The sequence below is a fragment of the Globicephala melas genome, chromosome 6 (assembly GCF_963455315.2).
Source record: "Globicephala melas chromosome 6, mGloMel1.2, whole genome shotgun sequence".
NCBI lineage: Eukaryota > Metazoa > Chordata > Mammalia > Artiodactyla > Delphinidae > Globicephala > Globicephala melas.
In genome coordinates, this window is record NC_083319.1 from 49295417 (window position 1) to 49322016 (window position 26600).

Sequence of the window (26600 nt, forward strand, 5' to 3'; positions counted from 1 at the left end):
GTATATATGTGTATAACTGAGTCACTTTGCTATACAGCAGAAATTAGCACAACACTGTAAATCAACTATACTTTAATTAAAAAAAAAAAAAGGAGAAAAGAAACCATCCCCAAAAGGCTATACTGTCACTGTGAGGGTAAACTAGAATTACACCATTACCTCCACCACCACCCTCAGCCACAGCAAGGCCAACTTGCCTGTATCAAACTATGACTCGAACTGTGAAATGAAGAAAAATTTTACCCTGAGAGTTACTAACCCCAAGTCACTCTCAAACAGATTTGTATCTTGAAGTTACATGACAGACGTAAGGAGGTTCAAAAACCCTCAAACTGAGAATTCTGTATATTGAGATACTGGTTTAATAGTATCCAATGATCTTTAACAGAAGTTAACAAAAATTCTCTCTGCAGGAATCTACCTTTATCATCAAAGAGTTTAACACATAAAATTCCAAGAGAAAGGAGAAGCTCGCTGGAAACACACATGCAAGAAAACAAAGCTTCAATAGTAAGAACTAGCAGAAATCGAAAGTAAAATCGTATTGGAATCAAAGGACTCAAGTATAAGTACGTTTATTATATTTTAAGAAATAAAAGATTGAAAATATAAATAAACAATAGATCTGAAAAAGAACCAAAGAGAAATGGATCTAGAATGCAACATAGACATAAAAAGATGAAAAATATGAAAGATCTTAAGAGACTTGGATGACTGAGAAAGCCTAACATCTGTCTTGTAAGAGTTCTGGAAGGAAGGGAGGCTAAGAATGGGTCAGTGGCAGTATTTGGAGAAATAACAGATAAGAATTTTCCAAACTACAGATTTAAGAATAAATCACAGTATTAATAAAAAATAAATCCACACATAAATATATGATGTGAAACTATAAAACACCAAAAACAATTACCAACAAAGAAACTAAGATTAGATTCACAACAGAAGACAATGGAATACTTTGCATGTGCTGAGAAAATATCTATCAGTGTAGAATTTTATATAAAGCAAGTACATCTTTCAAGATTTAGAGCAAAATATTTACAGACAAAAACCGAGTGTTAGAAGAGCTTCATTAAAGGAAACTTTAAAGAATGTCCTCTGGCAGAAAGTGATCCCAGAGGGAAGAAAACAAATGCAAGAAAGAATGAAAAGCAAGGCAAACAGAAAATATGTGGCGTAATTCTAAACAAACATTACAGTTGAAATTAATAATAGTTATTATATCTTGAAGAGTTTAAGAAACAAGACAGAATTAAAGTAGCATATAAATTCAGAGAAAAAGTTATAAAAAGCACTCTAAGATATTTATTCAGTAGGAAGATGAAAATTTAAGTCTAGACTCTGTTAAAGTATTTGTTAAAAATTCTAATAACCATTAAAACAAGAGAAGAATGCATAATTTCCAAAACAATAAAAAAGGAAAAATTAACCAAACAAAAAAATCCAAATGAAGGCAAGAGAGGAAACAAATACTGAAAAGTGGGCCAAATTAAAGGCACAGAATAAGGCAGTAAAAATAAGTCCAAACGTATAAGTAATTACAGTAAATGAACTGTATGTATTATTTAAAAGACTATATGAAAAACACCACCCCACTATCCTTGTTTAAATAAGATAAAAAAGATATTAAAAACTTGAAATGAATGAAAGATAACCAGGAAAATATTTAAAGAGAAAGCTGCTAACTACATTCATTAATAGCAAGTTAAACAGATTCTAGAGCAAAAAGTCTCGAAAGATGAAGAAATCAGCACATAACAATAAAGAATTCAATAATGTCCTGAAAATATATAAGGCAAAAATTGACAGAACAAGGGTAATTGACAAATCTACATAAAGGAATAGTGTAATACACTTTTCTCAGTAATTAAGGAATTGATCTGACAACTGCAATCAGCTAAAATACAGAAGATTTAGCAATATAACTAATAAGCTTGAACTAATGGACAAATACTGAACATTGCACATACAACAGCAGAATTCTCATTCTTTCAACCAAACAAGTAACAATTACAAAAGCTCAGTACAAGTAAGTCTCAACAAATTTCAAAGGAATGGGAACATAAAGACCATCTCTCTCTCCCTCTCTCTCTCTCTCTCTCTCTCTCTCTCTCTTTCTTTCTTTTACCACACTACTGTCAAGGTGGAAATCAATACTAAAATGTAACAGGAAAATCACTACATTAGAATCTGAAACAACTTTTAATTTATGAACTCAAAAAGAAAATGAAGAAAACATTCACAACTGAAAAGTACGAAAATACAATATACCAAAATTTGGGAGATGGAACTAAAGCAATACTGAGAGGGAAATTTTTAACCTTAACTATTTATATCAGGGAAAAAACAAAAGACTGAAAACTAGTACAATAAATATCCATTTCAAGAAATTAGAATAAAAGAAACCAAAAGTTTAAAGAAGAATTAGTAAAGGTAAGAGTAAAAATTAATGAAATAGAAAGCAATGATGTTAAAACAGAAATAACAATGCAAAAAGTTAATTCACTAAAAAAGACTAATAAAACTAACAAATCAATTTTTTCCAAATCATGAAAAAAACATGAATGAAAGAGGGGAATACAACTACAGAAGACACTTAGATAATATATATTATATATGAGACAACATAATACAAATATAATAAAGTTACATAAGAAGCTATTATTTAGCCCAATAAAATTAAAAGCTAAGATGAAAAATTTTTTTAGAAAAGTATAAACTACCATGATGATTCAAGAAATAGAAAAACTAAATAATCCACTATCATTAATTAAATAGTTAAAAAATTAAAAAACAAAAAAACTCGAGGCCCAGATGATTTTATCAGTAAGTTTAACCAAACATTCAAACAACAAATATTTCACAAACAAAATACAGATGTAAAAATCCTAAATAAAACATTAGAAAAGCAAATCTAGCAATGCAAAAATTATGACTATACTGCATTTATTCTAAAAATGCAAAACTGGGTGAATATCAGGAAATTAACTGAATTTAACAATTAAAATAATATGATCAATTCAATAGATGCTGATAAAATTCATTAGCTAGCCATAATTAAAAGAACACCAAATCAGGAACAAAAAGTAAATGGTATCAAGGAACCAAATAAATGCTATCTTCCAAAGTCCTACAACAAATACCTCATTTCACTGAAGCCACACTACCATTTTTCTGTTCCTCAGAAACAACAAATTTAATTCTGCCCTAGATGCTGAGCACAAACTCTTCCATCTGCCTGGAACACTCTACTCCCAGTTCTTATAGTTCTTATTTAGTTCTCAACTCATGAATATTCTCAACAAGCCTTTCCTGAACATTCAACAGAAATAAATAAAAGCACCACCTCCCCTAAACCTTGCCAAGGCCTACAATGAGCTAAATCTAATCTAAGTTCTTTGTCTTCATTTTACTCGACCTATCGGCAACACTGGACACATATCAATCCCTCCTCCTCAAGCCATTCGAGCCATTCAAAGTACACTAGCATTCTTCCCAGTTTCCTTTCCCTATATTCAGCCTCTAAATGCTGCAGTACAACAGGGTCTAGCTCTTAGACTTCTTTGCTTTGTATCTTCTCCCTTGGAGATTTCAATCACCCTACTGCCAACTCCCCAAACGTATTATCTTTGGCCCAGACTTCTCACCAAACGATAGGTTAAAAAATCCAATTGCCCATTCAACATTTCTACCTGAATGGCTATATAGGCATCTCAAACTTTACTCTGTATTTTACTGACCCTGAGAAGCATCTGTTTTTGTTATTGTTCTTTTCCATCTTAACATTTCTGAAACTGGGTTGCACATTTCAAACTGTGTCATAGTTCAGTTGGAAGCTGCATTTTACAAATGGTGCCATCTTAATTTGATGAAATATAATTTACTCCAAAATGACCTTCTGATCTTACTCTAAAACATCCTGACGCACGTTTCATTACCTCAGCTAACAGAAACTCCACTCTTAAGCATGCCAGATTATCTATATATGTACATGTCCTCTTCGATGCCTCTCTTTCACACCCTATATTCAATTTGTGAGCAAATCCCAAACTATTTTAATTTTCTCTTAGGGTTATTATTATTCATCACTACATTGGTATCCTTGCTTTTGCCTCTGTTTCCTATTTTTCACACAGCAACTTTAATGGTCTGGTTAAAATTTAAGTTAGATTATGTCACCTCTCTGCTCAAATCCTGGTGGCTTCCCATCTTATTCAAAATAAATGCAAATTCCTTACAGGTCTACAAGGCCTTATGAGCTGGCTCCCTCCCTGATATTTTCAGAACTTACCTTTTCCTGTTCAATGCAATCCAGTGACTCTAGGTACCACTTCAGAGTCTTAGCATTAACAGATTCTTCTGCCTGAAATGCTGTTTCTCCAAATATCTCCATGCTCATCCCCTTATTCTCTTCAAGTCTTTGTTCAAATAATACTTTCTCAGGGAGAACTTTCCTGATCACCTTATTCAATACTGTAATTTCCACTCTGGCATTCCCTATATTCTCTTCCTGCCTCTATTTTTCTACACAGTGCTTATCACCATCTAACATATTTTATTACCTATTTGTTTATGTCTCCTCTTCGCCTCTAACCATAAATTCCATGATGGCAGAATGCTGTATCCCCCAATGAACTAATAAATATTTGAAAAATGATTGCATAAATGCATGTCAGAGACTATTCTATCCACTGTTGCCTTCAATGGATATGTGGTCAGTTAATGCAGCCGTTCAACAGCAATGACAATTCCAACAACTAAAAATGAGCCATTTTGTGTCTGGTACTCTCAAAGCCACATGGACCCTAATGGAACAAGAGAGCACAACATAACCATGTTGACTATGGGGAAAGGGAAATCTCCCCTTGTGCCAGACTTGGTAACAGAACTCTGGTTAATAGTCACTGGTTAGATTATTAGAGCAAGCAGCTACTGCACACCAAGTAGTTAACCTATTTAGATAACTAAGAAGACAACTGGGCTTTGGTGATTCAGGGTAGAAAGTCAGGAGTGCTTAAGACCTGCAGCCATCCATAATGGACTTTTGAAACTTAAATATTAATACTTCCTCTGTATTTTATAAATATACCTGGCTTAGTATATTTTTTCAGTTTCAATATCTAAGAAACCATTGTGATCAATCAATGGTACCAAGGCTAACCCAGGAGTATCTTTGGCAACAGGCATACCTCGGAGACATTGCGAGTTTGGTTCCAGACCACCACAATAAAGTGAATACTGCAATAAAGTGTGTCACACGAATTTTTCGGTTTCCCAGTACTTATAAAAGTTGTTTACACTATACTGTAGTCTACTAAGTGTGCAACAGCATTACATCTAAAACAACAATGTACCTACCTTAATTAAAAATACTTTATTCCTAAAAAATGCTAACCATCATTTGACAATGCGGGGTTGCCACAAACCTTCAATTTGTAAAAAAACAAAAACAATGTATCTGCAAAGCACAATGAAACGAGGTATGCTTGTATTTTTTAAAATTGAGATATAATTCACATATCATACAATCCACCATTTTAAAGTCTACAATTTGATGGTTTTTAAAAAAATGGTGGTAAAATGTATAAAATTTACTAGTTTAACCATTTTCAGGTATACAGTTGAAAGACTGTGTGTAGCAACAACGGTTTTTAAATACATTCACAAGGTTGTGCAACAATCACCACCATCTAATTCCAGAATATTTTCATCTCCCAAAAGAGGAGCCCATACCTGTTAAACCAATCACTCCCCATTCTTTCCTCTCCTCATACCCCAGCTACCACTAATCTATTTTCTGTCTATGGATTTGCTTATTCTGGACATTTCATATAAATGGAATCATGCAACATGTATTCTTTTGTGTCTGGCTTCTTTCACCAAGCATTATCTCTGCAAGGTTTACCCATGTTATAGGATCTATCAATACTTCAATCCTTTTTACGGCTCAATAAAATGTCATTGTATGGATATATCACATTCTGTTTACCCATTTATCAGGTGATATACATTTGAGTTATTCATAATTTTCATTATTAAAATTAGGAAAAAGCTACTTTTGTGTCAATGAGCAATCAATCTCTAGAATAGTGACTGACCAAAGAATATTTGTATTTAATATTTGACAGATGCTGCCGAATAGGATATAGTGCCTGTACTCCCACAAACAGTGCACAACAGGATTCACTTTCCTATACCTTCATATGATTGAATTTTATTTTAAAAATTTTCTAAGCTGAGAAGAAAAGAATCCTCACCTTGATTTCCTTGATAACTAGTGAGGTGTAGCCTCTTTATATATTTACTGGCCATTTACTTTGCATTAAATTTCTTTGCTTATTTTCTATTAAGTGGTTTATAATTTTTACTGACTTGATGAAACATTGGTATTTTGATAATTTTGAGACATGTACATGCTATCTGTACTGAGAATGTTTCCTCCCATCTGTCACTCATTTTTAACTATGGCACCATTATATTTAGCTAGATTTCTATGGAGCCTAAATTTCTTATTTTCCTTTATTTGTTTATTTTTTTCGAGGCAAGGCTTTATTGCGTCTAATGCTGCAGCATAAGGGGGTGAAAACAAGAGTCAGGTGCCCATGCTCACTCCACAAGAGGAGCTGCTTGGGTCCTTAAAATGGGTAACAACAGGGGCAGGTACGTGGGTTGGGCAGGAGGTACAGCTTAGGTAACCTGTCCACTGCCGTGGTGGTGCTTTGTGCAGGGATTATGCACAATGCCCTGCTTTTGCTCCTGGCACCTCAACTGGTTTGTGGCTTTTTTTTAATCTTATTGTTCATAACTGCCCCAACTGCCATGTGCGCAGTTATTTTTAGTCCCTTACAGTTACTTTGTATTCTGTCGCTTCAGGGGAAGTTTGTCCAGGTTCAAGTGCTCTGGTAAAGGGTCCCAGGTACCCAGCCTATCTCAAGTGGAGACCTGCTGTTCTCAGCCTAGCTTTCCTCGTGATTTGGCAGAGGCCGTGTAGTTCCAGTCATCAAAGCCTTCTCTTCCTTAGAGCTCTTCCTATCTTCCTTTATATTGTTATTGGCTATCCTGTTCTACTTAGAAAGGCCCCTCCCTTTCCTGAGATTTAAAAAATATTCTACATTTTTCCTATCATTTTCAAAGTTACATATTTTTTTCACTCAGCCTTTAACACATCGAGATTTTATTGATGTACAGGGTGGCTGATAAAGCTCTATATTTATCCATTTTAAAAATTAACAGCTAATTATTTCAACTCAATTTGAGTAATTTATACCCAATGCTTAAATTGCCACCTTTACAATAAATTAAATTTTTATGAGGAAAACATAGGAAGAACACTCTTTGACATAAATCACAGCAAGATCTTTTTTGATCCACCTCCTAGAGTAATGGAAATAAAAGCAAAAATAAACAAATGGGACCTAATGAAACTCAAAAGTTTCTGTGCAGCAAAGGAAACTACAAACAAGACAAAAAGACAACCCTCAGAATGGGAGAAAATATTTGCAAATGAATGAATGGACAAAGGATTAATCTCCAAAATATATAAACAGCTCATGCAGCTCAATATTAAAAAAACAAACAACCCAATCCAAAAATGGGCAGAAGACCTAAACAGACATTTCTCCAAAGAAGTCATATAGATAGCCAAGAAGCACATGAAAAGCTGCTCAACATCACTAATTATTAGAGAAATACAAATCAACACTACAATGAGGTATCACCTCACACCGGTAAGAATGGTCATGATCAAAAAACCTAGAAACAATAAATGCTGGAAAGGGTGTGGTGAAAAGGGAACCCTCCTGCACTGCTGGTGGGAATGTAAATTGATACAGCCACTATGGAAAACAGTATGGAAGTTCCTTAAAAAACTAAAAATAGAACTACCATACGACCCAGCAATCCCACTACTGGGCATAAACCCAGAGAAAACTGTAACTCAAAAAGACACATGCACCCCAATGTTCATTGCAGCACTATTTACAATAGCCAGAACATGGAAGCAACCTAAATGCCCATCGACAGATGAATGGATAAAGAAGATGTGGTACATATACACAATGGAATATTACTCAGCCATAAAAAGGAACAAAATTGGGTCATTTGTAGAGACGTGGATGGATCTAGAGACTGTCATACAGAGTGAAGTAAGTCAGAAAGAGAAAAACAAATATCGTATATTAATGCATATATGTGGAACCTAGAAAATGGTACAGATGAACCAGTTTGCAGGGCAGACATTGAGACACAGATGCAGAGAACAAACGTATGGACACCAAGGGGGGAAAGTGGTGGTGGTGGTGGTGGGGGTGGGATGGATTGGGAGATTGGGATTGACATATATATGCTAATATGTATAAAATGGATAACTAATAACCTGCTGTATAAAAAAATAAATAAAATTCAAAAAAAAATTCTTATATACATTTAGAACTGTTCCTATTTTCTCCATTCTGCTCCTCTAATTTTCTGTACGAATTCCATACTATTAACAGCTTTATTAACTAGACAGCCACATGTGAAAGAATGAAATCAGGACATTCTCTAACACCATACACGAAAATAAACTCAAAATGGATTAAAGACCTAAATGTAAGGCCGGATACTATAAAATTCTTAGAGGAAAACACAGGCAGAACACTCTATGACATAAATCACAGCAGTATCTTTTCTGGACCCACCTCCTAGAGTAATGAAAATAAAACCAAAAATAAACAAATGGGACCTAATTAAACTTAAAAGCTTTTGCACAGCAAAGGAAACCATAAACAAAACGAAAGGACAACCCCCAGAATGGAAGAAAATATCTGCAAACAAAGCGACCAACAAGGGATTAATCTCCAAAATACACAAACAGCTCATGCAGTTCTACATCAAAAAAACAACCAACCCAATCAAAATATGGGCAGAAGGTCCAAATACACATTTCTCCAAAGAAGACATACAGATAGTCAAAAAGCATATGAAAAGAGCCCAACATCACTAATTATTAGAGAAATGCAAATCAAAACTACAATGAGGTATCACCTCACACTGGTCAAAATGGCCATCATCCAAAATAAATGCTGGAGAGGGTGTGGAGAATAGGGAACCCTCCTACACTGTTGGTGGGAATGTAAATTGGTATAACCACTATGGAGAACAGTACGGAGGTTCCTTAAGAAACTAAAAATAGAATTACCATATGTTCCAACAATTACCATACATCCCACTCTTGGGCATATATCCAGAGAAAACCACACATGCATATTTGAAAAGATACATGCACCCCAATGTTCACTGCAGCACTATTTACAACAGCCAAGACATGGAAGCAACCTAAATGTCCATTGACAGAGAAATGGATAAAGAAGATGTGGTACATATATGCAATGGAACATTACTCAGCCATAAAAAAGAATAAAATAATACCATTTGCAGCAACATGGATGCACCTAGAGATAATCATACTAAGTGAAGTAAGTCAGACAGAGAAAGACAAATATCATATATCACTTTCATGTGGAATCTAAAAAAAATGATACAAATGAACTTATTTGCAAAACAGAAACAGACTCAGATTTCGAAAGCAGACTTGGGATTGTGGGGTGGGGGGGGACTTGGAAAGAGATAAATTAGGAGTTTGGGATTAACATATATACACTACTATATATAAAACAGATAATCAACAGGGACCTACTCTATAGCACAGGGAACTCTACTCAATATTCTGTAATAACCTATATGGGAAAAGAATCTGAAAAAAAATGGATATATGTATATGTATAACAATGACTTAGCTATATACCTGAAACTAACACAACACTGTAAATCAACTATACTCCAATATAAAAGAAAAATTAAATTTTAAGAAAAGGCTTATTTTACACTTTAACATCTGTTACATAAATGTCTTATTCATGATTCTACTTTTCAAGACCTCTTGGGTTTATTCTTCCCGATGAACTTTATAATCAACTTATAAATTTACCTGTTGAGACTCTTATTGGAATTATATCAGATTTATACATTAGCTTGGAAAGGACTGACATGTTAATGGTGACTACAAATTTATATTTTTAGAACATAATATGCTTCTCCATTTATTCAGGTCTTGGTTTTGTATCCTTCAGTAAAATACCACCATTATATTTTAATAAGTTGAGCATAACCTCTTTAACTGTTTTCTTCCATGTGTGCCTATTTCTCATCTCTACATAAATTCTAAAATTTTCAACAATTTTTGAATAAAGATCACTTCCTCATTTCCTATAAAGTATTAGATAATCTTTAAGAGCTATTTCAGCTAAGAAAATTCAGTAACTTTCTATAAACACTCCAAAAAACAACACTCTAAAAATCACCTAAAGGATGTACATGTTCATATATAAAAGACAAAGTATCTGCACCAAGGATGGTCAACTGGTTTCTTCTTGAAGAGTAACTCTCATCCATCAGAAATGGCTGCCAAGAGTGGTAAACTCAGAACATCTAGGTTTAAGGGAAAAGAACACCATAATGAATTATCGATTTCTACCATGAGGGAGGGAATGGAAAATGGTGACATAAATGCCAAGTATCTGCCATACATGAAGTTCACCAAACTACTAACAGTGGTCGTTTCTGGAAGTGGAATTATGGCAAGAAGGCTTTCATCTTTTTACACTCCTACATTGTTTGCATTTTTTTAAACAAACAAATATTTTGCTTTCAAAATCAGAAAAAAGAAAGCTTAAGTTTGTAAAAAATACTGCAACTTCTTAATGAATATTTAATAGTGGTATATTTCTATTTCATTATCTCCCATAAATTTCTAATTTCCTTAAGAATTTTTCCAGAAGAAAGTTCTTACAATTCAGGTTTTAAAAGATGCATTAAGGGACTTCCCTGGTGACGCAGTGGCTAAGACTCTATGCTCCCAATGCAGGGGGCGAGGATTCAACCACCGGTCGGGGAACTAGATCCCACATGCACGCCGCAACTAAGAGTCCAAATGCCACAACTAAGGAACCAGCCTACCGCAACTAAGACCCGGCACAACCCAAATAAATAATAAATAAATATTTTTTAAAAAAAGATGCATTAAAAAAAAAACAAAACAAAAAACACCTTACCTCTCTAAAGTATCCCTTAAATATTATTTCCAGTATCTATGCCACAATACTGTATTATTACTCTTGACTAGAGTCATCAGGAAAGCATGAACATAAACTAAGAAATTATGTAGGGAAATGTGGTTTTAGCACTTTTAACACTTACAATTCAATTTCAACCATGCCTTTGGAACATCCTCTCTTCACAAAAAAGCCAACCTAAGATATAAGAAAGACAAAGTGAGCTGTGTGATGACATTCCCAGGTTAACAATGAGCGACTTAGCAAAGTCATCATTATTTTTCAGATTCTTTCAATAACTACTTTGTACATTCATTCCCATCACCTTCTAATTGCACCCTTCCCAGATTTAGACTCCTCCATTGGTTCCACTCACAGATAGTCATCATCTAAGTTACCATTTATTGAACCTTCTATGTGCCTAATAGCCTCTTACAAAGTTCATGACAGAGCCAGTAGGTAGTGCAGAGCAAGGATCTGAGCCCAGGTAGCCCAGCTCCAGACCCTGGGTACTTCTATGGAGTTGCACAGATTAAATATTATTAACAATCACTCTAAAAGTACTCATCCTGTTATTAATTAGGATACACCTACCACCCAGCACTTAAAAAAAAGAGCAATAAACGTAGTAAATACAATTTAAGTAAGTACAATTTATATAGTATAATAGACATATTTAAGCTAGTTTCTATATATTTGAGCATAAGTATGAAAAAAGACCCTGGGCCTAAAAAAATCAGATTGGATCTTAAATTAGGCTGTAAGTAAGTAATACTTAAAAAAAGGCAAAAACTGCACCTTGCAAACAATTGTCTTTTTAATAGTGATGATGACAATTATAACCACAACAGTTAACATTTATTAAGCATTACTAAATGTTTCTGTGCTAAGCACTTTATATACAATTTTCTCATTTAATACTCATGAGCAAAGTTATGAGCTATATGTTATATCCATTTTATAGATTATGAAAGTGAAACCCAGAAATATGAAAAAGCCTGTTCCTGTAACAAGAAAGTACAGCTTAATGATCAAGAGTACAGGCTTTACCATGTCTAGTTCAAATCTCAAGTCTGCCATATATAAGCTGTTTGACCTTAACCAGGTTACTTAGCCTCTTGTTTCAGTTTCTTCATAGATAGGGAAAACAGTGGCATTTTTGTAGGAGTGGGTCATCTACTCATTAGCTTGCAACAATTAAAATACTTCGTACCAAATGGAAGAAAAGATCAGGAGGAAGTTTTTATTATAAAGTATCTGTACAGGTGGTACAGAACATGCTTGTACTAAATTTTTATGTTAGCATTTAAATAGAAATACAACATTAAAATGGTATTTTTGCTAAGAACTTGGACATCCCCTAAACACAAGGTCTGCAATCTGTCATCTAAGAAACACTGCACTGCACTCCACAGCTTCCTTTAAAAAGCCTACCACTCAAGGGTGAGGAGAGATGTGTCTTCTTTATGACACAAATAAATAGGAAGATTGGTGAACATTGTTACAGCCCAATCCATTCTGACCATACAGCCCTTGGAGCACAATCCAGCAGACCATTACACAGAGATAAGGATTCAATAAATGATTTCTGAAAATTACATATCAGGAATTCCCTGGCGGTCCAGTGGTTAGGACTCCGTGCTTTCACTGCCAACAGCCGGGGTTCGATCCCTGGTCAGGGAACTAAAATCCCACAAGCCGAGCAGTGGGCAGTGCGGCCACAAAACAGACAAAACTACGTATCAATATTTATAAAAATCTGAGTGGGTCCTTGGAAATTATCTACCCCAACCCGTTCTTTGAAATAAAGAAAAACTGAGTTCCAGACAAATGACTAAGGTTACAAAGCCAATCATTAATAAAGCAGTATCTTTTCTACCTCATAAATGCCTCCCACAGAGCATTAAAAAAATCATATTTTGAATACGTTATTTATAATCATAAGGGGTGTAACCTACATTAAATTTTAAGCCTGGCTAAGAAACCTGTAATATCATTTTGATAATATCGTAATATTTACAACAGTTTTAGAAAAATGAATCACTTCAAGTTTTAAAAATATTTTACAGTGAAGTAACAACTCAACTTTTAGACTTTTTTAAAAAAATTATTTTATTTATTTTTGGTTGCTTTGGGTCTTTGTTGCTGTGCATGGGCTTTCTCTAGTTGCGGTGAGCAGGGGCTACTCTTTGTTGCGGTGTGTGGGCTTCTCATTGCGGTGGCTTCTCTCGTTGTGGAGCACGGGCTCTAGGCGCACGGGCTTCAGTAGTTGTGGCATGTAAGCTCAGTAGTTGTGGCGCACGGGCTTAGTTGCTCCGCGGCATGTGGGATCTTCCCGGACCAGGGCTCGAACCCATGTCCCTTGCATTGGCAGGCGGATTCTTAACTACCATGCCACCAGGGAAGCCCCTAGACTTTCTTTTTAAAACATGTTTTTATGTGAAATACATACCACACAGTAAATATGAACTTTATGCACTGTTTAAGAAATAACAAAACAACCATGTATCTACCTATTTAAGGAACTGATCACTACCAGTGTATCTGACATTCCTTAATTCACGCCAGCTATGTCCTTCTCTCTCGACAGATGTAATCTCTAAATTGATTTGCTGATAATTCTTTTGCTTTTATTTTTACTGTATAAATCTCCAAATATTAAATATATATTATATATATATTTGACCATTCCAGAAACAAATTCACATTACATGTATTTTTCTGTGATGGCATTTTTCCTTAAAATTCTGTTTTTGAGATTTAACCAATGAGCCAAAGTTTGCTTTTACTGTCATATAATATTCAATTTTATTTGACTATACTAAATTTTATTGCAAACAATGTTTCTATAAATATTTCCATAATTTCACCTAGTATAAATGGACACAAGCTTACTAAGGTACCTAGAAGTAGAATTTTTGAGGGACTGGATATAGGCATTTACAGATTTACTAGGTAATGCCATATTTTCCAAGGGGGTTGTACAAATTCATATTCCCACCAAGAATGTATCAGAGTTCCCACTGCTTTATATCCTTATAAGCCACATGGCACCACAAGAATTTTTGTGGGTCTAATGGATGCACCATGCCAGGGTTAATTCGTTTCTCTGATAATTAATGAAGCTGAGCATATTTTCATGTATTTACTGGCTGTTTGGGGTGCCTCTTCTGTGAGACATCTGAGCATATCTTTTGCTCATTTATCTTCTCAGTTGCCATTATTTTGATTATGTAGTCTGGATACCAATCTTGTTATATGTGCTATATATATACCTTCTCTCATTTGTAACTAGTCTTTTCTCTACAAGGTGTCTTTTGATGAACAAAAGTTCCTTAATTTTACTGTAGTTGAATTTATCAACCTTTCCTTTGCAGTCTATATTTTTATTTAAGAAATTCTTCTTTAATCTGAAGTCACAAGGATATTTTCTTCGACTACCAATCTTTTCCAGAAACTTTCTGTTCAATCACATTTAGATCTTTAATATACCTGGAACTGATTTTTGTTGTAGTGTGAAGAAAGGACTCAATTTCATTTTTTCCTATACCAATAAGCAACTGTCTCAGTAGTATTTATTCATCTCTTCCCCACTCATCCACAGTGTCAGTTCTGTCATAAATCAAGTTTTTACTAATCATGGCTTTGTATCTGGGCTCTTTATTCTGTCACATCACACTAGTCTATCCTACACCAATACCACAATGTCTTAATTTACTATAATTTTGTATTGTCTTGATATCTGATAGGCAAGTTTTTCCATTTTGTCCTATTTCTTTAGAAGTATCTTAGCTATTTCTGGCCCTTTATTCTTCCACCTAAAATTTAGAGTCAGCTTGTAATTTATATAGACAATATAGGGATTTTGACTGGAATGACATTTTTATATTAGATCTTCTTGTCCATTAATACAGTGCATCTCTCTAAACTTCAATGTTTTTAAATAAAAATTGTAATTTCTGCATATAGGTTTTACATGTCTTTTATTAATTTACTGCTATGAAACTTGTACTTTTGTGGCTGTAATGTCCATTTTTAATTGCATTTTCTGGTCTTTGTTAGTATATAGAAATGCAATTGATTTTTGTTATACAACTTTTTTTGGCAGGGTCTCAGTTTTTATTTCTAATCTGATAATTATTTTTAAGTTTATTATTGTTTTCGTTTTCGTTCTTGCGGTACACGGGCCTCTCACTGCCGTGGCCTCTCCCGTTGCGGAGCACAGGCTCCGGACGCACAGGCTCAGTGGCCATGGCTCACGGGCCCAGCCGCTCCACGGCATGTGGGATCTTCCCAGACCGGGGCACGAACCTGTGTCCCCTGCATCGGCAGGCGGACTCTCAACCACTGCGCCACCAGGGAAACCCTAAGTTTATTATTAATTCTAATCAATAGATATAACTCACAGAAACAAAAGGTTTTGGAGTCCTCAGTAAGTTAAAGAATGTAAAAAGGTCCTTGCCTTAGTCTGGGCTTCTATAAAAAAAATACCACAGGCTGGGTGGCTTTAACATTTATTTCTCACAAATCTGAAGGTTAGGAAGTCCAAGATCAAGGTGCCTACAGAGTCAGTGTCTGGGTTATACAATCTTATATCTAGTAATCCTGATAAATTTGCATATTGATCCATCAGGAGGCTTATCTGGAGTTTCTTTGTGGTTTTTATGCAGACACTCACATAATCTGTGAATGACAGTTTTCTTTCTTTCCAACATGTATCTTTTCTGTTCTACCTAGAACTGCCAGTACAATGTTCAATAGTAATGGTAGTAGGCAACCTTGACTTGCTCCTGAACTTGCTGTACATTTTCATAGATATCTTTTGTGAAATTAATAAAGGTCCCTTCTATTCCTAGTTTGCTAAGAGCTTTTAATCATACATTACTGTGGAATTTAACTGAATGCTTTTTCTCTATCTATTAAGATGACCATAGAGTTCTTCTCCTTTAAAATGTGGTTGATTCTTAGGAAAAAATTAACATAATACATCTCTCACTCCTTGAATAAATTCAATTTGGTCATGATGTGTTACGTACTATTAAATTCAAAATGCTACAGTTTCTTTTTTGTGTGTGATTTTTGCTTCTAGATTCATGAGTGAGACAGGCTTGTAATTTTTTCATTCTATCCTTGATTGATTTGGGTACCTAGGGTCACATTCTCTGTGTAAAATAGAAACTTACTGCTATTAGGACTAATCCACAATTGTCTTTGTCTTTCTCTATGAGAAAAAATTTACCAGCTAATTTATCTTTTCTACTTAGTCAGTTTTGATAATTTAAGTAGTTGTAGAAACATTTATAGTTACAACTTTTTAAAAATTTAAACTTGAGTGGCATAATGATTCTCATAATATTCTTATATAATCTTTCAAACCTCTGCTGCATTCTTGTAACACCCTCATGGTAGTCATCAGGGCAGTTCGTGAATATTCTGATTCTCCTTTCAAGCAAACGACTGCACTTGCTCTTTCTCTCTGATCCAAGTTATGGCTTCACGACATGCTTTGTCCAATGAAATATGAGCGCAACATATATATTTACTATTGAAAAATATTCACATATAAGTGGACCTGTGCAGTTCAAACCTGCATTCTTCAAGGGTAAACTGTATATACTGAAATGAAGATTCTATAAGGCTAAAGTACCTAAGTGACCACAAAGGGCCTACACTGGATAAGCAGCAAGAATTAATCTTTTGTATATTTAAACCACTTAAATTTGGGGGTTTTCTGGATCACAATTTAACATATCTTAACTATTACTTTTTGCCATTCCTTATATTTTTTTCTTCCTTTCTCTCCCTGCCCCCAGAAGTTACTGATTTAAATAGTATTTTTGAAAAGCAATTTTTAGTTTTGTGGTTCCTACTGAATCATTGTTTATTATTTTATTAATTTCTGCTCTTACTTTTCAGTTTCTATTAAAATTTCTTCTTTGACCTGTGGATAATATAGAAGTACATGTTTCATTCTAAACAAATGGGAAAATTTTAGTTATCTTCTTTATTATTTCTATCTTAATAGCACTGTGGTCAGAGAACATAGTTATGTGGTAGCAATTCTTTGATATTTTTTGATATTGCTTTATGGCTCAGTTTATGGTTAATTTTAAGAAATATTCCATTTCTGCTTAAAAAGAATGTATGCTCTACCAATTGTTGAGTGCAGTGTTTACAACATGTCCATTAGTTCAATCTAACTGTTGTTCATACCTTCTATACTCTTACTAATTTTTTATCTGATTGGATCTACTGATTACCACTAGCTCTTCCACTATAATTCTGGAGCTGTTAACTTGTCTTTAAGAACTCTGTGATTGTGCTTATATATTTTGGAACTAGATAATGTGAATTTAAGTTGGGAGCTGAATTATCTTCTTGCTGAACTGAAACTTTCTTCAATATTTAACGACCATCTTTATCTCTAAAAGTTCTTTTTTCCTTTAAATTCTATTTTGCCTGGTATAAATTCAGCTACACCTACTTTCTTTTGTATAATATTTGCCTGGTATGTATTTTTTCATCCTTTTACTTTCAACTTCTCTGTAGTTTTTTATTTTAGATATGCTTATTGTAAACAAAACAGAATGGAACTTTGTTTTATTTATGTACTCTGACTTTCTCATTTAACAAGAATGTAGAGCATTTATTATTATTGTGAATGTATTTCCACTATCTTTTTTATGTTTTTTAATAATATCCTTTTCTATATTTCTCTTTCTTTTCTCTTCCTCCTCCTTTCTTGAGACTCCTGGGTTGTTTGGGCAGTGGTTATTTTTTCTCTACTTCTCTCTTCCTACTTTAACCTTTCTTGTTTGGAGATTATATATTTCAATTTTTTTACTGGCTTACCCTAGAAATTTTAACATGCATATTTAGCTTAATAAACTCTGAAGCTAACCAATTATCTTAACTTCCTCCCAACAATACAAATTCAAAGAATACTTCAACTCTGATCACTTCCTTCCTGTTGTCCAGGAAGGACATGTAGTACTATCTTCTTTGATTTAAAAACTTGACAAATGAGACATTAGTATTATTTTACACAGTTTACTTCCCTACATGTTTACCATTTTTTTGCTCACCATTTCTTCTTACCTCTCAGACTTCCTTCTGGGATCATTTTCCTTCTTCCTAAATTATATACTTTCAAAGTTCCTTTATGAGCATCTCAAACTGTTCTTTTCTTTGCCCCTCTGTTTCCATTCTGAGACAATATTACTACTATGTTTGGTATTCTGGAATTTACTACAATGTGTCTATTTGTGTATTTCTTTCATTTACCCTGTCTGGGATACATTAGGTATCTTGAATCTGAGGATTCAAGTTTTTCAACATTTCTGGAAAATTCTTAGTCATTCTTTCTTGAATATTGCCTCTTCCTTAGTCCATTAACTATCAGGTCACAATCTTTATTTCACACTTTTTTCTCACTTTATCTCTATATTGCATTTTTAGAAAAACTGTCAAGTATTTTGGTTCACAAATTCTCAAATATGTCTGCTTTGTTGTTTTACCTGTCCATGAAGTTTCCCTCCCATGTACTGTTATTTTTTTATGTTCTATTTGATTCAAATTTACCTGATCAAATTTTTCAAATTTACCTGATCTTTTTTGTTACTTATTCTTTTGTTATACTTGCAATCTTCTTTCACTTCCTTAAATAAATTAAGTATTCCTAGTTTACATTCTGTGTCTACAAGCTTTGCAGGTCTGATTGTATAGTCTGTTGTTTTTGTTAGCTCTCATTTTTGGTGATTCATTTCCTCCTATGCTTTGTGATTTTTTTAGGTATGGATTCATGAATTTCTTAGAGCTTTATGTTGAGGACTGGATTGAGGATATTTTCCTTCAGAGGATTTGCATTTGCTTCTGCCTGAAGAGAGATGTTACTAACTGGGACCACTTTAAACTAAAATTACAATGTATGTGATAAGACTCATTTGGAAGATCTTCTTTTTTTTATCTACTGTATTCAGAGCTAACAATGAGATAAGTAACCTCACTGTCCCACTTTGTGATTTTTTTTTTCTTCTGCTACATGCAGTGCTTGGCTTCTAGTTTTATCTTCTAACCCTTCTGCACCTTCAGGACCCCCAATCCTATGCAACCAATTCAAAGCCAGGCTTTAGGGTGCAAGGTAAAGCAAATGCCCCTGGGTAAACAACCCCAGAGCTTGTAGAAATCTTTAGATCCAAACTACTTTGTTTGTGCCCTTTGTAAACTTACTTCACCTTTCCACAAGCCCAGAAATACATTTAAAAAGATATATTTTACATTATTTCTAAGGTTGCAGGTGTTACATACTTGGAGAATTCTCTAGGTATATAGTGCACACTACTTCTGGAAATGGAAATCTCCCCACAGTGGCCCTGCCAACTTCATTATTTATATTCAAGCACAACACATTTGCTATACTCAAGGAATGGAGATATAGAAATTGATTTGTTACTAAAAGCAATTCATGGTTTTGAATTCTGTTAAAAAGTACGTATGTCAACTCACCTTATCTGCCCGTCCCATGAAAGCAGGTTTGCCTGCTAATCCAAGGCAAATGGCACACACGATGCTGGACTTCCCTGTTCCATTAGCTCCAATAATCATATTCAAGTGGGGCCCAGGAGATACTTCACAGATATCATATGTTCTAAATTATAAAGAGGTGATATTACTAAGCAGAGATAAGAAGTGAAGAATATTTTCTTACCAAAGCACTTTTTCTTCCTTTACCCTTATCATTACCTACAGGCTTCCTCAAATTCTTTTAAAAACCACCTAACCTTACAAATTTAATGTAAGGTTAATTTATAGGTTGTTAATAAACTAGAGGGAAAAAAATCTGTCAGTGGGAGAAATGAAAAAGTGATAATGTGTATCTAAAATAAGAACATTCATGGGAAAATAAGACTTCATGTGCTTTTTTTCAAATATTAAGTCTGCTGAATAAAGCAAAGTTTCATATTATTTACTCTTTAATAATTACAATACATGAGAGAGTACATCAAAGCTACTATAAAAATAAGATAATTTTTAACCAAATTATATGTAAGTGAAGCCATGGCTCATCCTGAATCTGTGGATTTTACATTTATATTTCTCTTGAATTAAAATGCTTACTAGCAACTTCTCATAGTCAACCAAATTATTTCTATTCTAATTAGAAAACTGAAGATATATCAAGCCAATAGTTTAATTTTTATTATTACTTAAAAAATAACATCCAATTCCTTTAATATGCTGCCAGACATTCACCAAAGGATCTATTTTTAGTACAAATTCAAGTAAATTTTATTCCTATGGGAGGAAACAAGAGTGCATCATCACCAAGCACTTTTGTAACACTCCCTCATACTAGAAGGCAGCATGCTGTCCAGCACTCTACATGCAACAGTAGCATCTAATCCATATTAGTACTCCGGGACAGCTATGGCAAAATGTGAAGTGAACTCTGACTCAGATATCCTTCTACCTTGTCTTTGAATATTCTGAATTGGAACCCATAAATAATGTCCTGTTCCCACAGGGTTTCAGTTAGCTGCCAACTAATTCCCCAAGAGTAAAAAAAACCTTAGCCTGTTACCTGCTAAGTATTTAAATAATTTAACCAAGCACACTTTAACTTTAACACTCAAACAAATTAACAATTCTGAAATGCCATGTGGTAATAAAATAAATACAGGTGGTAAAGAGAGGTATTTTCTGGCAGGTTTCCAACCCCACATCTCTGTACAGCACCTATCTATCTATCTTTTCAGAAGCTTTATTCTAGTAACAGCTGAGTCTTAAAGCAATCCTTTACAACGGCTAAAATAAAACTAGTTTGGGAATTTCAGACATCTGGAAAAGTATCTGACATGGAACTTCTTAACCCAACACATGAAGCCCCATTCTATTAATACTGGAATTTCCTGATGTGAAATCTCTGTGTGACTGTCTTACTAAAATAGTAATGCAACTGGTATTTAAGCAAACAATAAATACAACAGGAAGAAGCATGAGAATTTCTGGCCTATACTATACACACAAATATTATAAACAGGAAAAACTGCCCAAAACAAAATAAAGCCTCTGCATTTTTTTTTTTTTTTTTTTTTTGCGGTACACGGGCCTCTCATTGTTGCGGTCTCTCCCGTTGCAGAGCACAGGCTCCGGATGCGCAGGCTCAGCGGCCATGGCTCACGGGCCCAGCTGCTCCGCAGCATGTGGGATCTTCCCGGACCGGGGCACAAACCCATGTCCCCTGCATCGGCAGGCGGACTCTCAACCACTGCGCCACCAGGGAAGCCCAAGCCTCTGCATTTTAAAAAACCTTTCTGACTCTAAAATATGTTTACTGGGAATTCCCTTTTTGTGAGTTCCCTTTGCTCTGAGCTCGCCCTGAAAGAGCTAATGTCAGAGGCCCACCCTCTTCTCAGTCTACATACTTTGCCTAGTACTTCATGTATTCTCCATGGCCTCAGGTAGCATCTATATGCTGAAAGTCAGTCCAGATGACCTATATAGATGGAATTCCCACCTCAAGAACTCTATTTGGATAGAGTCACCTCAAACTTAACACATTCAAAATTAAACCCACCATCTTTTCCATCTGAAACCACTCTTATAGTCTCTTAGTGAAGGATATCATCATTCATCTCACTGCCCAAGTCAGAAACCTAGGCATTAGTTTTGCATCATCTTTGATTCTTACCATCTCCTTCACCTCTATCCACACTACCCACCCGCCCATCATCCAATCAATCACCAAATCATGTTGGTAGACAAGCAAATCTGAAATAACTTGTTTTAAAGAAAAAGAAGGACTTCCCTGGTGGCGCAGTGGTTAAGATTCCACCTGCCAATGCAGGGGACATGGGTTTGAGCCCTGGTCCGGGAAGATCTCACATGCCGTAGAGCAACAAAGCCCGTGCGCCACAAGTACTGAGCCTGTGCTCTAGAGCCCGCGAGCCACAAGTACTGAGCCCATGTGCCACAACTACTGAAGCCCACACGCCTAGAGCCCGTGCTCCATAACAAAGACAAGCCACCACAATGAGAAGCACGTGCACTGCAACGAAGAGTAGCCCCCACTCGCCACAACTAAAGAAAGCCCGCGCGCAGCAACGAAGACCAAGCCCAGCCATACGTTCATACATACATACATACATACATAAAGTTTTTTTAAAAAAAGAAAAAGAAAAAATAGGACCCTTCATAACTTAGCTCTAGCTCATTGTTTTCTACTTTCTATCTCCTTCCCCTATTCTCTAATAAGACCTCTATATTCTAACTATAATGAATTTTTCAGTTTCTTGACTATCTTATGCTTCCTTCTTTCTCCAAGCCTTTGCACATGCTATTCCTTCTGCCTAGAAATCTCTCCCCCCATTCTCGATCCCATTCGGCTTGGTTAACTACCAGGAATCCTTCCTTTGACTACCCTCTTCCAGGCCATTTCGGTTCTCTAAGCCTACTCTTCCTACTTCATTCCTAAAACTCAAAGTCCTCTCATTGTAAAAATAAACAAAACCTCCCCTAGCTCTGCACTTTCCAGCTACCTTTTCTTTCTCCTCTTCACATCCAAGCTTTACTTCCTCACACTCATTCATTCTTCAATGACTGCAAAGTTTTCTGCTTCCACTACTTCAAAGTGTCAAAGATTTCCTAACTGCTAAATGCAGCAAGTTCTTTTCTGTCCTGTTATCTGACTTCAATGTAGCAGATGATATTTTTGAAGCGCTCTTTTTCCTTGGCTTCTTTGATAATACTCTCCCACGGTTCTCCTCTTACTTTCCTGAACAGTTCTTTCTTAGTCTGTGAGTTCTTCTGCTCGCCTTTAAATGTTGTCATTCCTCCAGGACACCGTACTCAGCCTTCTATTCCTATTTATATTCCCTTTTGGGCAATCTCAACCATTTCTGCAATTTCAACAATCACCTATATGCATGATTCTCAAGTCTCTCACCTCTCACATTTTCCTGTAAGCTCCAAACCCTTAAAACTACTGACTATAAAAGATCTTTAAGATGCCCCACAGGAAACTTCAATTCACAGGATCCAAAAGGCATTTATTATTATCCTCCCCAATTGCTCCTTCTGCATAGCACTATATATGACCAACTTGCCAAGGCAGAGACTTGAGAAAAATGCTCCATTCCTCCCTTACTCTCATGCCTCACAATTAATCTGCAGCCAAATCCTGTCAAATCTCTTCTTTCTGATCCTACTTCCCACTGCTAGGTTCAAACCCTAATCATCTCTGCCTTCATATTGTAAAAGCCTTCTTGCCTACAATCTTGCACCCTTTCTAAATCATCCTTCACACTGCTTCCAAAGTAATATAAATCATATGTCATGCCCTGCTTAAAATGCATCCTGGCTGCCTACAGGATAAAGTTGGAATTCCTCAGCAAAGGAAACACAGACCCTCAACATCTGTCTACATCTTCAGTATCTACTCTGTCCACATACTAGCTCACATCCTATGTTCTAGCCATACTAAAATATTGGAAATCTCCCCAATATAGCAAACTGTTTCAGGCAGTTCCTTGCTCTTCCCTTAAGACTTTCATAACCCTCAGTACAAAGCCCTTCTCACAACTGTGGACGAAATTAATCATTTCATCCTTTGTGCCCGCACGGCATCATGACGCATATACATTATTATGGTAGGTACTTCATTTAATTATATTTATCTTTCCTGATTTGGATTCAAACAGCAATTCACCTACTTATTAGCTGTGTAAACGTCGGCAAATTAACCTCTCTAAGCTTATCAATGGAGGTGATATAAAGAGTTGTTATGAGGAATGAATGAGGGCACTGTGTAAATAAAGCACCTACTTCTATACCTGGCACATGATAGATGCTTGGGAAAAAAAATGATCCTATTGTTACTGCAATTCTGTTTTCCCTACACCGCTCTGTGAAAGCTTAAAAAAAAAGAAAAAAAAAAAAGGCCTTGATCAAACGAACTCCAAGGTGCTAAACGGATACACGGTATTTGTGTTAGAACATGCTTACTCAATTCTAAAGTGAGTATTATGGTTAGTTGTCTGAAGGGTAAGAAAGGAACCAGGGAAGAAAGCCAGATTTAAAGGAGTCAAGGGTCTGTTGGGAGGCGCAACAACTGAAAGTAAGGCTCAGTGTTCCTGTACATTTCAACCTCCATCCAGAACAACCTTCACCATCTTTGTACACCTGGCAACTGCCTAGTCCTCACGTATCTGCCGCAGCATCATTGCCACTCTGATTTAACTGTTGCAGCCTCTAAGTTCCCAGAACGCATAGTTTTGTGAATTACAGATTATGTCCTACCTTTCTAGGCCGTTACTCCCAGCGGGCGGAGATCTAATTCCTACTACTTCCAAGGCCCGCCATATGACGCCTTCAAGCAACGTTGGCATTAAGAATTTAAAAACCGTAACACACTACACACACGACTACCGCATCAACACACACGTCGATCTCCACGGCCCACAAGTAAATATCCTCACGGCAATCCCGGCAAGAATTTACTGTCAGACGCACAAGCCAGGCACACATCCACCCACCCGGCCCCGCACGCACTCAGCCCGCGCCCCCAGTGTGCGGGCCCGCTCGCCTCCCCCGCCGCGGCACGGCCTCCGGCCACTCACAGGAAGTTCTCCATAGCGATGCGGACGATAGAGCCTTCAACGAAAGGCCCGGACGACTGCAGCGGCAGTGGCGGCAGCGCCGCCGGTGGGGCCGAACTCTTTTTCTTGTTCGGGACTTCCGACGAGGGATCTCTCGGGAAAGCTCTCTTGGGGGCCAGGGGACTTGGGGTGGACGTTTTCCTGCTCGGAGTCGCCATCCTGGCTGCCTCTCTTCCTGGCCGTGGCTTCCGTTCCCACAGACCCGCAGCTCCGACGCTCCAGCGCCCCACTCCCGCGCGAAGTGAGCGGCGCGCGACTCCCCCGCGAGCCCGCCCCGCGCCTGCGCAGTCCAGGCCCGTAGCGTCAGCGGGCATACCCCGCCCCTCCCACCGCCCTGTGCAGGGCCTAACCTGAGCCGGCGAGAATAGAGCGGCGGGGTTTGGGAACTCGCGGAAAGCGGATACGGGATTTTCTGCTCTGTATTTTCAGAGGTTTTGTTTGTTTTTAACTCAGAAAAAGATGTCAGTTGCATTTAGTATTTTGAAAGACTTTTCAGCGCTCCGAGGAAACAGATCCGGGAGGGAACGGAGGGCGGCGTTTGCGGTGGTACCTGGGTGGGCCGGGGTCCCAAGTGCGCCGGGACTCGCCGGTTTGGAGTCCGGCGAGTCTTCTTACTTTGCTTTCAGTCAGGTCTCCGTGTCCAAAAAAAAAAAAAACCACAAAAGAAAAAAAAGACTTTTTCAAATGGCTCTATGCTTGCTTCTCCCCTAAAACATCGCGCTAGGGTCTCCTGCGCTCTCCAACAGATGGAACGACTACACCGCAAAGGTTCTCCTCATTGACTCTCCACCCCCTCGCTCCCTAATTCTCTATTAAGACTTCCTCGCCTGAGGTTTCTAGAAATCCCCGCTGGCGTCATTGAGCGGGTGCTTCCACTTAAACCTACTCACATTTATCTAGTTAACTCCCTTACTAAAGATGAGGTTCCCTGAGGTCTACATAGGTCTTCGCTCACTCAACTAATAATGTCTAATCTACGAGAGGCTGGGCTGTGGTACTAAGGGATCCAGTCAATGCTGCATGTCTCAGAGCTTACGTTCTGGTGTGTGAGACAGGAACAGAACAAGATAACCTACATATGATCAGGATAATTTCAGGCGGTGATAGGTCCCAGGAAGAAAAAACAGAATGAATGTGATGGAGAGTCAGGAAAGGCCTGTCAGAGGAAGTGATATTTAAGCTAAACCCTGAAGGAACACGAGCCAGGTGTGGAAATGAGAAAGGAGCATTCCAGGCAAGGACAGAGACTCTGAGGTGGGAAACAGTGGAATGAGGAACGAAGGGAAGGCAGCGTGGTTGCAGTGAAGTGAGCAAGGTTGCTTAGGGGAGCCTTGCCCATCATGCATTTTATTTTAAAAGCAATGGGAAGCCATTGGATGGTTTTAAGCAGGAGAGAGACGTGATCTGATTAAAGTTTTTAAGTGAGCACTCTGCTGATTCGACAGGGTCAAGCATGGGAGTGGGGAGGCCATTGAGGAAGCTATTGCAGTAGAACCCTGATTCCTGACTCCTGGACAAATGCTCCTTTCCCAGGCTCCTGCTTCTTCCTCTCACACAACTGAAATCTGTGCTCTCTAAAAGTTGTAACCAAAGAAAAGTAGAATAAGTTTTTTTAAAAAAAGTGAACTTGTTATTAGAAAATTTTAATACAAATTAAAATAAAGTAGAATACCTTTATAACTGTTCAAAAGGCAGGAAATAATTTAAAAAATAGTGTTTAGGAGGGCACTATCCTGTCATTTGCTACATTACTAGTACAAATTTTTTGAAAAGTGACTTGGTACCCTGCTTCAAGAGCCTTAGAAGAGTCAAATTCTTTGAAGAAATGATTACATTTAGGGAAACCTATCCTAAT

At 36.6% G+C, this 26600-nt stretch overlaps 1 protein-coding gene across 1 annotated transcript in view; it reads right to left on the reverse strand.

Annotated features, from left to right (window-relative positions):
- Positions 1–24966, reverse strand: part of SMC5 (structural maintenance of chromosomes 5) — a 111903-nt gene extending 86937 nt beyond the window's left edge. The window contains exons 1-3 of the mRNA XM_060300855.1: positions 24707–24966; positions 19596–19737; positions 11236–11288 (exon numbers count right to left, since the gene is read on the reverse strand). Of these exons, the coding sequence (XP_060156838.1) occupies positions 11236–11288; positions 19596–19737; positions 24707–24903 (392 nt within the window). The 5' untranslated portion in view covers positions 24904–24966. The remainder of the gene's footprint in view (positions 1–11235; positions 11289–19595; positions 19738–24706) is intronic.
- Positions 24967–26600: the final 1634 nt, after the last annotated feature.